Raw genomic sequence first — 18,402 nt, 5'->3', positions numbered from 1 at the left:
AACAACATCATATGGCAGACTTACATCAGTCTTTTCTGCTGTTTTATGGTATTCAAGTCATGATTAATTTATGGTGAACCTGGGAGACCACAAATGCTGTCATGACCAGAGGAAATGTGTGTTGTAAAAAGAGCATGTAGATGAATTAAAATGGGGAGAAAATGCAGTGATAGATGCTACTGCTGTAAACAATCACAAAAGTTCTCGAAATATTGCTTGTGACTCTGAAATATCACAGACTAAAGTTCTTAGGACATCACAGCCGGTTTGCGAAAAATAGAAATAAATCCAGAATTTTTCCCCATGCAATGTTATGAGATGATGAATTTTCATGAATCATGAAGAAAATAGACATAACAATGCCTTACTGCAGCTCAATAAACCAACATGGACTGGATGAAGCAGATCATAAACCCACATGGACTGGATGAAGTAGATCACCAGTGTCCTTGGTCAATTAAAATTTGATGTGTAAACTTGTTGGTCTTTATTTTATTGCTATATGATCTTCAATTATGTGGTTCCAGCTTGATAGTTGGCCATCACATTACTTAGGCAAAGTGCAGGAGATTTTTGATAGAAATTGCAGCAGTTGCTGGACTGGAAGTTGCTGTATAATAAATTGGTCTTCTAGACCATCCAATCTTACACCTCCAAACTTCTTTCTCTGTGGTGTCTTAAAAGAGAAAATGTAACAAGGAATGCCTACAAATCATACAAATACGACTGAACATATTATAAATGACTACAAAGACACTGACAACAAAATATTGTTTTGTCGATAACCCTTTACAATACAGATAAATAAATGTATTGAGACTGAAGGTCATCTCTTTATGCATTTGTTGGAGAAACATCTTTCTTGACAACTATTAAATGTCTTGTGAGTACAATGGTAAAAAATAGAGTTGTCCTCTGTTTATCACTAAAACTAGAAACATCCAGTAGAAAGTGGGAAATAAAAGAACAAATTGACACCAGACTGGTAAAAATGTACTTAACAACATGATTAGCTTTCTGTTAGGACATGAGGAAGGGCATATTCTATGGTTCAACTGTTGCATTGACAAACTGTGCTCATCAAACTTCACTTTCATTCATCCTACTGTCACTGAAACTACTGTCTTACTCAACAATGAAGTTGAAGTGGATTTAGACAAGATAAAAAAGGTCCACCTAAATCTTATTGCAGACTGCCTTATTGAATACATACTATACACACTTATTAAATGTTAACCATTACACCTACATCAATGTGCAGTAGTTTGACTGCAGTAGACTGTAATGGATCACCCAGGCCAATCTGCAATGCTGCCAGTACTAGAATGAAGCAGGCTATTTATTACAAATGAGGACTATTATGACTCCATTATTTATATGCTGCAGGAGATGAACGCTTGAATATAAAAGTTTAAAAAAGACACCAATATACATACAGATAACTGTGAGAGGAAGAAAGATGGGGGTTTACTGTCCCATTGATGAGACCATAAAAACAGATGACGAGCTCTGGTTAGAGAAGGAAACTGGCCATGTCCTTTTCAAAGGAACAGGTCAGTCACAAATTAGGGAAATGGTGGAAAACCTAGATCAGGATAATTGGATGGGGAGTTGAAATGTTATTGTCACCCTGAGTACAACCCTGGTGTCTGTCTCACTCAGTAAGCAAGAGCACTTATTGAACATCTAACTGATGCGTTGCTTTAAAATATCATAAAAAATTTTATTGACAAAATATACGTAGTATCTTCCTTATTGTACTACATGCAAAAAAACTTCTTTGGTGGCTCTCTCAAACTCAGTATCATCACTTTAAAAATATTTTCTTCAAATTCTTTGCATCAATGATTAAACATTACTTTTGACGATTGGTATTAACTTAGATTCTCTACTCCTTAACATCAGAGCGAACAGTGACTGCACAGTTCACAAGAGTTTTGCACTAACAATTATTCAATGAGCTCATGCAACATGGTGCCTACATGCAGCTGACTTGCATGAGTGTATATGCTGGGAATACGGCTGATACAGCTCATGTAGAAAATATAATGTAATTGGATGGGTAAATCTACTCACCAAGTGGTGGCAGGAGAACATGCATATAACAGATATACAGGTTGCAAGCTCTTGGAACCAGTGACTTCTTCTTCTGGCAGAAGTGTTACGGGGGCAGGAACGGGGGGTGAAGGAAAAGGAGTAGAGTTCAGGAAAGTCACCCAGAACACAAGGTCAGGGGAGACTTCTATGTCAGTCAGGAAGCAGACTTCTATGAGGAGGGTATTCAAAAACTGGTCTGTTATGACAAGTGCCTCAGTATTGACGGAAATTATGTAGAAAAGTAGATTGAGGTACAGGCTTTCATCTAAAAATAAAATTATTGAGATATCTTAGCATGTCTTTTTTTTAATTTCAAAATGGTACTTACTTAAAAAACATGCCTCGTATTTCCAAATTATGATATGACTTTATTGTGGAATAGTTTAAATTTTATGTCAGCATTTGGTTCATAACAAATTTCATCCCAGGTCGCCTCTTCATCATCCCAGGTAATCTGCAAACTATTCTTAAAACTGTTTGTCCTGGAGCCATTAATTATTCTAACTGGTTTCCACTGAGGAGTATCCAGACTGTGAGGCACTATGTTATGTATCCTAACTAACTGTGCATCATAATCCAGAGAGAGCATTTGTTGCTAGGTAAACAGTTATTTTCTTGCTTTGAGCTCCACCAAAGAAAGCATTATCAACTAGGGTCGAAGTTCCAGTAGACACCAATGGGATCAAAATAACAGCCATACAACACAACATCTGCAGCATCTTATTACAGGAAATGTTACAATACTCTAACTGATGTTATTAGAGGGATCACAGTTACCATTTATGCCTATGGAAAACAATTTTTACAATATGTTGTGTGTGTTTTTGCACAAGAATGTTTCTAATTGTTCGTTTGTTTTCCCTGTTTCAGATAAAGTGCAATACAACCCCCTCTGAGAAGGGAATCTGTTGCAGGAATAATTGTATGTCTTGGCAGGTGTCCATGCGTTTATATTTTTCAGCAGTGTTAGGTAACATGTTCACGTATTTACATTTTTCCAAAAGTTTATATAATATAACAAAGTTTTGTGTTCTAGTAATATCACTGATTACACTCCTTGTGCACACTGTAAGCTCCTTGTAGACAAGCTACATGTGGTTTTCTTTCCCAATTATATATCAAGGAAGGTGGGAGGGGCAGGATTCGTTCCTTGTCCGACCGTCCTGAGTTGAGTTTTCCAAGGTTTTCCCAAGTTACATCATACACTTCAAAGTGCTAACCTGTAGTCCTAATTTTTGCAACTCACAAATAACAAAAATTGGTGTAGTGTAAAGTGTGTTAAGTGATTTTATTCTGTTTTCTCTGCAAGTAATCAGTGTTGCAATGTGTGGTAAGTATGGATGTTACCATAGGATAGTCAAAGAGGGAGTGGTGGGTGTAGATGGTGGGTTGGGATTTCGTTTTCATGACTTTAATGGGGTATATGGAGAACTCAGTGAGGCTGACCCACAAAACAGTAGGCTATGTAAAAAAGACATAAGAATCGGTGAAGAGGCTGAATTAGAACACGCGAAATTTTAACTAGATAGTCTGAAGGGGGGAAAAGGTCATGAGGTGCAGCAAATTTCTAGCAAAGAAACTAAGTGTAGGTCAGTTCCAAAACAGAGTAGGAAGAAATGAGCCTTGCTGCTATGTAGTAGCCATAGGAGAGGTGTAGGCCACATGGTTCAGGACAAATTAAAAACCGGGTGCTAGTACAAAAGTACTGTGAAGCCAAGTGCTAGCCTTAAGGCAGGCGACTTGAGGACAAAGGGTTTTTGTGCAAAGAATATGACAAAGAGGGTCAGGTTATTGTAGTAGGTGGAGCAAGGAACAGCCTGGCTAAGGACAGATGTCACAGAACTAGGGGTGACCTGGAATAAACAGGAGTAGCAAAACAATACGACCACTGCCCGCTGCGAAGTTGGGCGCCGCCTGGTGGTGCTGAGAGCACGAGACGCGGTAACAGAAGTATTTAAGTGGAGAAGATGTGGGCGGAGGGTCACCCTAGCAAAGTTATGGGCTGCAAACGGGGAAATCAGCTGAGATAAGAGACTTTGACATTGGGCAGATTATTATTAGGGAGAGCCTGTGAGCAAATATCTTGAAAATGGTGAAACTGTCAAATGTTCACATGCTACTGTCATGAGCACCTATGGAATGAGGTAGAAGGGCAGTGAAACTACCACTAGGTGCTAAATAGTTGGACGTCTACAGCTCTTCACAGAACATAGGGTTCAGAGGCTTTTTTGCTCTATAAAGATGGATAGATGGTGATCTGTGGCATCTCTACTGAAAGTGCACAATGCTGGTGCACACCCAAGTGTTTCGGAGCACACCATTCATTGTACGTCGTTGGACATGGAGCTCTGCAGCAGACAAACCCCTACATGTTCACATTTTGACTCAACGACATCCTCAAGTATGATTGCAGTGGGCATGGGACCATCAGGATTCAACTGTTGATGAATGGAAACGTGGCGCCTCTTCAGGTGAATTTCATTTTCGCTACACTAGGTCGATGGTCGTCTCCACAAACACTGCCATCGAGGTGAACAGCAGCTTGAAAAGTCCAGTGTGTCACGTACACAGGCTGGTGGGAACAACAGTATGCTAGGAGACATTCTCCTGCACTTGCATGGGACCTGTGGCAGTAACTCAAGACACACTGACAGCTGTGAACCACTTCCATCCCTTCACACTTGATGTCTTCCCTGATGGCAATGTCATCTTTCAGCAGTATAATTGTCCATGTCTCGGGCCAAAACCATGCTACAGTCGTTTGAGGAACATTATAGTGAATTCATGTTGATGTCTCGGAGACCAAATTCACCTCATTTAAATCCTATGGAACTCATCTGGGTCACTATCAGATGGCACCATCACCGCGTACGCAAATTAGTGGCCCATTATTTATATGAATTACATGGCCTGTGCATAGATGTCTAATGCTACATACCTCCACAAACTTATCAAACATGTGTCGGATCTCTGATACGCAGAATCAGTGACGTATTTCATTCTAAAGACAGACAGACAAGCTATAAACCAGGTGGTCATAATGTTTTGGTTCATCAGTGCACACACATAAATGTGAGTTTTGTGGACTTCCTGCAACACCATGACTAGCCTTGGGTCAACACTGCTGAAGTTGTGTGAACAGTGAGTTGAGCAGACTGTTGCTGACTGAAATGGAAACTAATATGAGGATAGTGCCTGTTGCTACAATTCGAAGATGGGGATATACTAGACACAGCCTACACCTGAACAGGAAAGGGAAAGATAGGTTGCGTGACTTCTTGCAGAAAATGTATGGGGGCCACAATCACACAAGGCAAGATCCCTGTGGTTACTTGTGTCAGATACCTATTTTAGGTTAGAATTAGGATTCAGGCACACTGTTTTGAATGAATTCAAAATAACAGAAGTGCCCCATAAAATGCTTACAGTCAATCAGAGTGACTTTTTACCAGTCAGGGTATCTCTGTATCACTTACCACTTTTGTTTCAAATCACTGTTGCTACAGCTACCTGCATTATTTTCTATTAAAAGTAACAGTATTTAATCACCTCTGGTATTTCTAGTTACTATTTCAGTTGTCTTTCCAACTCCCTATAAGCTCTTAGGCTTGTGATCATCCTTTAATTGTGTTGGCTGTGAAAAAAGCTCTGGCAGCAGTAATTCACATTGAACAACACCAGGTTGATACAAATATATTGGTATTTCAAAGTACACCTGCAGTACTCAATTAACATTGTTTGTCTTCACTTCTTATTAGCACCTGATTTTCTTCTGGCATGATTTAAATTCATCTAGAGCATTAGATACAGGAAAAATTACTTTTCTCTTTAAGACTGGTCTAAAGTTATCCTGAATGACAGTGACTGAAATTTTACACTGATAAGGCATAGTTAGTATACATTTTCACTTTTCCAAGCACTCAGTAACTACAGATGTAAAATGTTACAATGTCTGCTGTCATGTATAATTTATGGCGTGTCCAGTATTTTCAAAAAATGGTACAAAGTTACCCCGTCTGGCTGTAAGAATGCACAAAAAAGTAAGGTTAGCTCACTTCATCGAAATATTAGAGGGTTAAGTAATAGGGTACAAGAGCTCCTTGTCTGCTTGCTCTGAAAAACTAGGCATCCTGTATCTATCTGAGCATCACATAACCACAGGGATAGATAGGTTTCATATAAAAGATTAACTCCAACAGCTCACTGTTACCTATATTAAGACAGAACACAAGGTCAAAAACATTGAGACTAGTAGATTTTGTAGTGATCAGCACGTAGAACTGTGTGCTTGGGAATTAATACTGAAAAATATTTCAGTTTTAATTATATCAGTCTATAGATTCCCACTGGGAAACTGGGAAATGTTTATGAGGAATTCGGTTTCCTTATTATGCTATCTGTCATACAGCAGCGAGCAGTTAATAGGGTGGTTGTAGATTTTCTACTGGATTTTGAAAGGAAAAGTGACCAGGAAACCCTATTTGGATCCTACGATTTCATCTTGGTAATTAACTTCCTAACACGGGTGGATAAAGACTATAGGACCCTAATTGATAATGTTTTCCTTGCTGAGTCTCAAAGCAAGAAAAATAACTATTTACCCAGTAACAAATGTTCTCCCTGATCATGATGCACAATTAAGATAAATAACACAGTGCCTAACAGTATGGATATTCCTCACTGGAAATCAGTTACAATAATTAACAGCTCCAGGGCAAATGTTTTTAAGAATAGTTAACAGGAGATTACCTGGGACAAAATTTATAACGAACCAAATGCTAACATAAATTTAATCTACTCTATGATAAATTCATGACATAATTCGAAAAAGCTTTCTTTGAAAGCTAATCAAAAAAGCCATGTAAAAAAAAAAAAAAAAAAAAAACATGAATCCCTACAGAGATTAAAGTATCTTGTGAAAAGAAAAGGGAAACGTATCTCTTCGCAAGAACTAGCAGAGAGTCCGCAGTAGTTGCATACTACAGAAACTACTCTAATTTGCTAAGAAAGGTTATTAAAAAATTAAGGAACATGAACATGATATCAGAAATCAGTAATTCCGACAACAGACTTGAGGCTATATTTTGTGAAGGTGATGTATTCTAGAACAGTATCTCACCTTAGCAACAATAATATCCTCAGCAAATCACAGTTTGGGTTTCAGAAGGGTTGCTGTACTGAGGATGCCATTTACATGTTCACTCACCAGATTTGACAAGCATTAAATAATAAAATAGCACCAGTTGGTATTTTCTGTGACACGTCTAAGGCATTTGCCTGTGTGGAACACAGTAGTCTCCTGGATAAATTGAAGTTTTATGGGATTGATGGCACAGTCAATCAGTGGACAATGTCATATCTAACCAAAAGAACACCGAAAGTTGTACTTAGTATAGTCCGGGGACATTATTGTGACTGGTGAGAAATCACGTATGGGGTTCACCGAGGCTCAATCTTACATCCACTGTTGTCCCTCATATACTTAATATCCCTTCTAATAAACAACAAGCAGTATTAGTCCTTTTTCCAGATGAAACTAGTATTGCAATCAATCCAAGCGTAGTACAGAAACTGATGTAATAGTAAACAATAGTCTTAAAACTATCATTGACTGGTTTTCTGTGAATGGTTCGGCACATCTATGGTACTACACCAATGGTAAGTGTAAAACATGGTGAGGAAATAACAAATAGGGAGGAAACTAAATGATTCTTAGATGTCCATGTTGATGAGAATTTAAAGTGAAAAAAAGCACATTTTAGAACTCCTACAATAACTTAGATCAGCCACATTTGCACTTAGAATCATTGCAAATCTTGGGATGGGACAAATTAGTAAAGTTGACTTTTGTATATTTTCATTCAGTTATGTGGAATAATATTCTGGGGTAACTCATCTTTAAGAAAGAAACTCTTCATTGCTCAAAAATGTGCTACAAGAATAATATTTGGTGCTCATCCACAATCATCATGTAGACATGTGTTTAAGGAGTTGGGCATTCTGACTACTGCTTCACAGTCTATTTGCTCCCTCATGGACTTCATTGTAAACAATCCACTACATTTCAAAAGAACAGTAATGTACATAATTAGGAAAAATGACATTCGTTACTGAACATCAAGATTGTCTTAAAAAAAAAAAAAAAAAAAAAAAAAAAAAGGGTGGACAATGATGCAACAAAATTTTTGATAGCTTACCCAGTGATACAAAATGTCTGACAGACAGGAAAGTACAATTTGAAAACAAATTGTGAAAGTTTCTTCTCGACAACTCCTATTCTGCAGAAGTATTTCTATTACTGTAATGTGTAATAGGTGTTGGGCAGGAATTATTAAGTCACATTTGTAGACATTTTAAAAAGTCTAAATTTTCAGTATGCAACCATATTAAAAATTAAGTTGTAATGTGTATGTAAAAGACTCGTCCCACATCATTATGATTTATTGTAAAAATGGTCCATGGAACATGAAACTCACTATGATAAATGGTTCAGCTGATAAGGCCATGGTCGACTTCTTGCTCTATCCTCACCTTACCATTCCCTACTGTGCACGTTTTACATGTGCATTTTTCATTTATGAAAACTTTCACAGACATTCCTATTCCACTGTGCTGAATGGATTAAGCATGGATGGATGGATGGATGAATAAATAAATAAATAGGAGTATTGTGATGACACTATCCAGAATTAGCAATTAAGTGAAATGGGAAATAAGAATATTGAGAATATTATGGAACCATGTAAATCATCAAGAACTCACAGTAACTAGTTATGTACAAGTACAGTTTATTTCACATACATTTAGCATTTTTAGGCATTGGTGCTAAGAGAATTTTCATGTGTTTACTTGCTGAGGTTTTCACTCATGTGACTCACTTACATAAATTGGTTCATCACACAAAAACACATCTGACACCTTCAACATTTATTTACTAATCCCTGCCATATTTATTGAGACAAGTGTTAGCTTATGTACAACTTAACACGAATCCCACAAGAAAAAATTCTAATAACATGAATGCAAAATCTAGAAGCCCAACCTAATTAACTATAAATTTCTTGTCGTGACAACATTGCTGCATTCTGATGAAAAAGGTGGACAAAGACAGCAAGGAAGTGGCTGAAGTTCTGCCAAAGGAATTCTCAGTATTTGTGTACAGCAATTTAGTGACAAAGATTTAAAACAGAAAGACCAGAGCAGAATTTGAATTCAGCTGCTCCTAAAAGATTATGGTGTTTGGCAGATCCCTTTTCTCTGTACACAGACCTCTCGTAGGATACTCACATTATAATAATAATAATAATAATAATAACGGACAAGGAGAATATCACATTTTCCTGTGGAGGCCCGGGAAAAGAATAGGCCTCCGGTATGTTCTGCCAGTCGTAAAAGGCGACGAAAAGAACAAACCACTAATAGGGCTAACCCCCCTTTTAGTGTGATTAGTTGGTTCAGGACAGAACTAAACAAGCCTCAGACAAGCGCCGTCATAGTCGGAGACGGCGCTTGAACCCTATGCCCGCCCACAATGGTCATGACACTGCTAGCCAACTGGAAAATGATTCAAATCCAAATAGAGGTGTTTTGCAGGATATGCTTCCTGCAACCACCCTAGAAGGAAAACAAAGACAGAGGATGAGATGGTCAGATGAAGTTAATCGACACCTCATGTTCTGTTATTACCAAGCAACAAACCTAGGAACCAACACACCTGGATACAGATCACAAGTATACACAACATTTATTACCAGATACCCAGAATTAAAATTTTTAACAGAACAACGACTAGCTGATCAGATCCGTGTAATAATAAAAAATAACAGGATACCCCAGTCAGAATTAGAAAACATCAAACAACAAGTACAACAAATACTGGAACAAAATAATGTGCAATCAGAAGAAGGAGAAAATACAGTAATGGACTCAAACATCCCAGAGCAAACAAACAAAGAACAACACGCATCAATTAAACAGTCAGAGGAAAACGAAATCTTAAGACAGCCACCAGAACAAGCACAAATAGAACACAAAGTGACACACATGTTAGATATAGAAGAAAAATTTCAGCTGACATATATAGAACACAAAGACACAAATACAGACATTAGACCATTCTTGTATAGACCACCAAATAACCCACAAGTCGAAACAACAATAAAAACTATCAACACAATCATACACAACAAAATAAATGAAAACACAACTATGGAAGAGTTACAACTACTGGTTTATATAGGAGCACTCACTACACTAAATATACACACTAGGCAGAGATCAGAACCAACCAACACACAGAAGAAACCCACAAAACCAGCATGGCAACACAGGCTACAGATCAGAATAGAAAAACTGAGAAAAGACATCGGACAGCTAACACAATTTATAAGAAATGAAATGTTAGAAAAAAAACGAAAAAGGTTAGGTAAAATCTCACAACAAGAAGTGATAGAGCAATTAGATGAAAAGAAGCAGAAATTACAAGCATTGGCCAAACGACTTAGAAGATACAAAAAAAGTGAAAATAAAAGGAAACAAAACCAAACATTCAACACAAACCAAAAGAAATTTTACCAGACAATAGATAACACACACATTAAAATAGACAATCCACCAAACATAACAGACATGGAACACTTCTGGAGAAACATATGGTCAAACCCAGTACAACATAACAGACATGCACGGTGGATACAAGCAGAAACAGATACATACAAGATGATACCACAAATGCCTGAAGTGATAATTTTGCAACATGAAGTCACCCAAGCAATTAATTATACTTACAATTAGAAAGCCCCTGGAAAAGATAAAATAGCAAATTTCTGGTTAAAGAAATTCACCTCAACACATTCACATCTAACTAAATTATTTAACAGTTACATTGCAGACCCATACACATTCCCTGACACACTTACACATGGAATAACTTATCTGAAACCTAAAGATCAAGCAGACACAGCAAACCCAGCTAAATATCGCCCCATAACATGCCTACCAACAATATACAAAATATTAACTTCAGTCATTACACAGAAATTAATGACACATACAACACAGAACAAAATTATAAATGAAGAACAAAACGGCTGTTGCAAAGGAGCACGAGGATGTAAAGAGCAACTGATAATAGATGCAGAGGTGACATGTCAAGCTAAAACTAAACAAAGGTCGCTACACTATGCATACATTGATTACCAAAAAGCTTTTGATAGTGTACCCCACTCATGGTTACTACAAATACTGGAAATATACAAAGTAGATCCTAAATTGATACAGTTCCTAAACATAGTAATGAAAAATTGGAAAACCACACTTAATATCCAAACAAATTCAAATAATATCACATCACAGCCCATACAGATTAAGCGTGGAGCATACCAAGGAGACTCATTAAGTCCTTTCTCGTTCTGCCTTGCTCTGAACCCACTATCCAACATGCTAAATAATACAAATTATGGATACAGTATTACTGGAACATACCCACACAAAATCACACATCTGCTATACATGGATGATCTAAAACTACTGGCAGCAACAAATCAACAACTCAACCAATTACTACAGATAGCATAAGTATTCAGCAATGATATAAATATGGCTTTTGGAACAGACAAATGTAAGAAAAATAGCATAGTCAAGGGAAAACACACTAAACAAGAAAATTACATATTGGATAACCACAGCGACAGCATAGAAGCGATGGAAAAAACAGATGCCTATAAATATCTAGGATACAGACAAAAAATAGGAATAGATAATACAAATATTAAAGAAGAACTAAAAGAAAAATATAGACAAAGACTAACAAAAATACTGAAAACAGAATTGACAGCAAGAAACAAGACAAAAGCTATAAATACCTATGCTATACCAATATTGACCTACTCATTTGGAGTAGTGAAATGGAGTAACACAGACCTAGAAGCACTCACTACACTTACACGATCACAATGCCACAAATATAGAATACATCACATACATTCAGTAACTGAAAGATTCACATTAAGCAGAAAGGAAGGAGGAAGGGGATTTATCGACATAAAAAACCTACATTATGGACAGGTAGACAATTTAAGAAAATTCTTTATAGAACGAGCAGAAACTAGCAAAATACACAAAGCAATCACTCATATAAGTACATCGGCTACACCACTGCAATTTCATAACCACTTCTACAACCCTTTAGATCACATAACATCAACAGATACGAAGAAAGTAAATTGGAAAAAGAAAACACTACATGGCAAGCACCCATATCATCTAACACAGCCACACATTGATCAAGACGCATCCAACACTTGGCTAAGAAAAGGCAATATATACAGTGAGACGGAAGGATTCATGATTGCAATACAGGATCAAACAATAAATACCAGATATTACAGCAAGCATATTATTAAAGATCCCAATACCACAACAGATAAATGCAGACTTTGCAAACAACAAATAGAAACAGTACATCACATCACAAGCGGATGTACAATACTAGCAAATACAGAATACCCCAGAAGACATGACAATGTAGCAAAAATAATACATCAACAGCTTGCCTTACAACATAAACTTATGAAACAACATGTTCCCACATACAAGTATGCACCACAAAATGTACTGGAGAATGATGAATATAAATTATATTGGAACAGAACCATTATAACAGATAAAACAACACCACATAACAAACCTGACATCATACTCACCAATAAAAAGAAGAAATTAACACAATGAATCGAAATATCCATACCCAATACAACAAATATACAAAAGAAAACAGGAGAAAAAATTGAAAAATACATCCAACTGGCTGAGGAAGTCAAGGACATGTGGCATCAGGATAAAGTTGACATTATACCAATTATACTATCAACTACAGGAGTCATACCACACAATATCCACCAGTACATCAATGCAATACAGCTACATCCAAACTTATATATACAGCTACAGAAATCTTTAATTATTGACACTTGTTCAATTACCCGAAAGTTCCTAAATGCAATGTAACATATACCGTACAGTTAAAAGGAAGTCACGCTTGATCAAGGTCCGCGTCACCTTCCAGTTTTAACCAGACATAACGTCTGAGACAAGGAAGAAATAATAATAATAATAATAATAATAATAGACAAGGAGAATTTCACATGTTATTACCAAATAGGATCAAAACAGTAAAGACTATCTTCCCTCCTGCGTTGGAACTTCGGTTAGTCACTTTGATCCTATACTTTTAACGTAATTTGTTCACAGAACGACTGAATTAAGCTCAAACGAGGTATCTATTACAAAAAATAACAATGTGAAGAGTTGACAATCTGTCTAAATAAGAAAGACTAGAAAGGTGTTATGAAGACAGCTACAGGCTAATAATGCTTCCATCAGAGCCTTCACACATATTTTAAAACACAATCAACAAAAATAAAGAAAAAGCAGTATTTTCTATATTTAGTAATCACAATGCTTATTAAACTTGCTTTGGAAATGAACAAGGAATTAAAGAAATCTATTTTTCCTTGAATGAAACACCACAGAACTTGGCAAATGATTGCACTCTTGGGTCCTATTGGATTGCACAGAGCACAACAAATTGCTCTATAAGATAAAGTACGGAATTTGTCCAGGTCATTTTTGCTACTTCCCTCCATACCCCAACATTTTCTCCCAGAATGTCTTTTATGCTTACTGTCCTGCTTGCACTTCAATACAGGAGTACATTCCAGACGTTAAGCATTGGTTAGTCCTCCTTATCTTTAGGTTCATGTGGTTCCTTGTTGGACTTATTTGTTCTGGAAGGTGATGCTAGCAAGGATTACTTTTTTAAATTTGAGAATTACATATGTTATCTTAAGAAATGACATTTTGTATTTATCTCCAGCATAACTTGCATTGTTTAGGAGAAACTACTAATACTTCCAGCATCATGCTCAGATCCTTTTCTGTGTCTGCAACTAAGTAAATCATATGCAGTGAGTTAGGTCTCTATTTACTGTCCTCAATAAACATGTTTCATTTGCATGAATAAAGGCAGCAGCCCTACCTCATACTTTTCAGATTTTAACTGCTCTTTGACTCCCATTAATAGTTATTCATGCAGCCTGTTACTGATACACTTTTCAAATGAGCTTTCTATGATCCTAAATAAATTCGAAAATAAAGTTTCTTGTTTACCATACCAAAAGCCCTTTCCAGATCTATGAAAGCAACAATGGTGTTGTAGTTTATTTCCAACATTATTTTATGGTAAATTTTCATGTCTTAATATCTAAGCCTCCAGATCGAAATTAAAATTGATCTTCCCTGATGTAAAAGTCATTTTTTTACTCTCTTCTTTAGTATGTTTACCTCTATTTTCTGTGTGTGAAATAGAAGTGAAACAGTTCTGTAATTAGTACAGTCCCTAGCATCCCCCTCCCCCCCTTTTTTTAATGGCAACTTTTCTATTTCTGCTCAAATTTCCCTTTTCTTACAGACTTCCATGATGATCCTGAACAGAGTTCACCATACTGCCACTCACATCCCTTTAAGAATCCTTCCAGTACATCAAATGCATGGGATAAAGAGGAATATTTCATTCTAGTTGTCAGATATGACCAGTGATGCAGGAACCATGTAACAAATGTCATGAACAACATTGAGATATAACGTGATATTAACGGTGATTTTTTCAGAGAGACTAAGCTACAAATTAAGTCTGTCATGACAAGCAGGTTTCTTGCTTTCACATTAGTTGTCTTTGCCAACTCATAACTAAACTAGCTCCTTCCTACCTAACCTACAGTCAAGTCAGCAAAAGTTAATCCCTGACAGCTGGCAATGCTGTTGTTGGCCTTGAACTACAAAGTGTCAACAGCTGCAGACAAGAGCAATCACAGTCTATAGCGCTGTGGAAACATTGAGGAATTGCTATCAAAATGTTAACAAAATCACGTACCATGACTGACTGCAGTAGGTGCACAAAGCTGCTGTGCCCAGTCCACTGAACTGTCAGGGATCTTCTTACTGCACACATAGACTATAGACTTCAGGCTAAGCTACAGATCAGTGTCACAATTTTGTTTTATGCTTTCATGTAATTTGGCTTTGGCAACTAACAACCAACTGTGCAAATACTCATCAAAATGTGATGTCACAACAGCCTTTAATGTTATTTCACAGGTCAAAGCCAATGATTAGTACTGAATCTTCGCCTTCACCCAGTTCATGTTGCTTTTAAATGGGACCCATGATCAAGAATGAATTTCAATTAGCTCTACAGAGTCTGAGATAGACAAAGGTAACACAAACTAAACAACAGTACACAGACTATAGCTTTCCACTGAAACATATACTCAATTACAAGATTTCGGACTGAAACATATGCTGAAGTATAAGAGTAAGGATAAATTTGGGCTAGCTTAGAATACACTCAAAACATAAGCATTTAATAAACAGTGTCAGCTGATTATCTGTGAACTAAACCACAATATTTTGTATTTTTTGTATACTTGAAGTAATAGTAATATCAAATGTTACTAGCTAAATCATCACAGTATCTATATTGTTATCAATTGTGTCCAGTGATCTTTTATTGTGCCACAAACATGGGAGGTCCACTGCTACTAGTTAGATAAAAATTATGACTTTGTATAGCACATGCTACACTCACATATAATGAATGCTGTTATAGAACAATCTATAATCTCATTACGACAAATCTCTCAGTGGTGTAATACTATAAAGTTCGTTCATAGTTAAAAGTGGTATTGCACTGACTGTAACCTAGAAGAACCCTTACAATGTATGCTACTGCACTTTAGTAAGTTCTATTTTGGTGCCAACATAAACAACTAACAATGTTACACAACAATGACTTATTTCCAAACGAGGATTTACATTGTATGACATATCAAAATAAATGATTTTATGGCAATCGTGAATCAGCAGTAAACACATGACGTTCAATGTTTTTGGAAAAAATGTCAATTTTGTCTCTTAAGCTTCGATGACCCTCTTCTCTAAGAGGTACATAAATAATTTAAACAGCGAAGTGCATTGGTACAAAAGGGAACTGTTGGGATATTTACTGTACAGATAACCTGTCATTCCACTGCAAACTACATTTCTCTTTCAATCGTGTTATTGAAACTAAGTTCATTATTTCACGTCAAATTGTTTGCCTGGCTGTCTACTATTTAAGAAGAAACTTTGGTTCCAGAGTTAAAGTAATTACACAAGATCCCTCATCTAAGAAATCAAAGGTGTCAATTTTCCGTAGCAAAATAATTTGCCAGTATTGTGATGACTTTTGTTCCACTACTTTTACAGTATAATAAATACGGTTCAACGACGACACAAATATTGCGGATGAACCAAGACCCTACAGTCAAATCATTTTCCTTTTACTACTACAATAAACTAACGCGTGTATTGAAAACAATGACTTACATGAATGTAAACATTCGATGATGGTTGTAGCATCTATGTAATATCCTCCGCAAAGCACACATACCAAATTGGCGTTGAGTTCAGTAATCTTGATTCTATTTCGCCAAGTTCGCCGCATTGTTGGCTAGAAAAGTAATTTCCAGCCAACAGCTACCTGAAAATTAACGTCTTCAATCAGGGCCTAAAAACACTCACGGTATGACATTCACGGCAAGTAATCGTCGCAAAAAACTATTTTCTTTTTTTTTAATTAAAGATTTCCACGTAAAAGGAACTACCTGTGCAAAATAACTGACATGCAGCAGCAGCTGCTGCTGCTAGAACGAGCTTCATTTATTGATTTCTCAAATTTAATTTCACAACAACTTCGCTGCACAATGTATTTAGTTACACTTCATAGTTTTAGATGAAAACATATTACTGGCAAGTCAGCCTTGTTATGCTATATAGAGATCATGCCCGCTACTCCAGTGCGACGTATTCACGTACAGCCATATTGAAATTACAGCGTATTTTGTTGTAAATGACCCCCATTTCAAAACGGCAACAATTCTTCGTCAACCATGCGATGACAGCTACATGTAACGGCACAATCACAACCTAGGAGTATCCGAAAAATCTTTGAAGCTGCTTTCTGCTATTGTACCACATTCAAACAACTTTCCAACAAACTCGAGCAAACCGCAATTCAAAGGCGCACTTTCTTCTTCCCACGTTCAAAGATCACAAGATGACAGCGAGGAATAGCACAAGCAAAAAAAGAAGAAAAAAGGCATCAAAAATAAGAGATGATTAAGTTTTGAAGACTGAAGCTTATCATGTCTGGGAAACCGTATTAATTACAGCTACAATGTGACTTGCTTAATTACACGACTGAAATATATACACGCTGGCTTTCATTTCACGTCACTAAATTAACTTCGACAATAGCTCTTCCTTATATTGCTTAAAATATCGTCTTCATTCAAATTATTTGTTCATTCCCCAATTACAACACAAAAATCCGTCACAGGTTGTGTCAGCATAGCATTGAAAGCATTCATAGAAAGGCAGCATGAAAGATCAGGACGCGAGACCAATAAATTATTTGGATATACGAAACTGAAGGCTAAAGAAAGTTTAACGCCTCATTGATTCCAACGTCAGACATAGGGTCTTTTTTGATAGAGGAGAGTAGTGAAAGGGAGTGAACTTCCTCTTGGTGTAATTTTGGAAAACCATGGAAACCTAAATCAGCACCACGAGACAGATCTAAGGGATCCTACTCGTCCAGACTCTAACCGGCTGTGATAACTACTGTGGCACCACGGTTGATACAGAATAACTATAACAATAGTGGTGATAATCCTATACCATTATCTATACGAATTGTTGTTTGTATAACTAACTTCATTTTTCAGCACGGAGAGGGTAATGGCTGCACCGTATGAGCAGTTTCTATAAACCATAAAGCGTGTATTTCACAGGCTCAAGATGCACAAATGTACACAGATCCCACAGCTCCAGAAGATTATGCGGAAGTTATGTGAGTTCTGCGTCAGCGTTATATGACAAACTAGATGTGTTCAGTATCGATGAAATTCGAACAAAATTTTGAACAAGGATGTGATCTGGAAGTCGCTCTGGATGCGAACTCCAGTATGCTGTCCATGGTGATTGTTGACATGTTATATCCAAGATCCTGGTCATTATCTGTATTGCCTGACTCTGTCAAAAGGAAGGTCATGTTGAAAACTTACAGGCAATATGCTAATAAGATGATCAGCAGCAGACACTTCGTATTCGTGAGTATTTTGACAGTAGTGAGAATAACCACAAACGCAGTTCTGGCGTTGACTTGGGTGCTATGTTTAAAGAAGAAGAAGAAAACAAGACACTGGT

General features: G+C 36.8%; 1 protein-coding gene across 2 annotated transcripts in view; it reads right to left on the bottom strand.

Moving 5' to 3' along the window:
* The window catches only part of LOC124555459, an 82,206-nt gene extending 64,983 nt beyond the window's left edge, over positions 1 to 17,223 (bottom strand). For both annotated transcript variants that reach the window (XM_047129381.1, XM_047129382.1), the window contains exons 1-2: positions 16,800 to 17,223; positions 16,522 to 16,675 (exon numbers count right to left, since the gene is read on the bottom strand). In XM_047129381.1, coding sequence (XP_046985337.1) covers positions 16,522 to 16,639 — 118 coding nt within the window. In that variant the 5' untranslated portion in view covers positions 16,640 to 16,675; positions 16,800 to 17,223. The remainder of the gene's footprint in view (positions 1 to 16,521; positions 16,676 to 16,799) is intronic.
* Positions 17,224 to 18,402: the final 1,179 nt, after the last annotated feature.

Source organism: Schistocerca americana, chromosome X, assembly GCF_021461395.2.
Source record: "Schistocerca americana isolate TAMUIC-IGC-003095 chromosome X, iqSchAmer2.1, whole genome shotgun sequence".
NCBI classification, from domain to species: Eukaryota; Metazoa; Arthropoda; class Insecta; order Orthoptera; family Acrididae; genus Schistocerca; species Schistocerca americana.
This window is presented reverse-complemented; position numbering and strand designations above follow the sequence as displayed.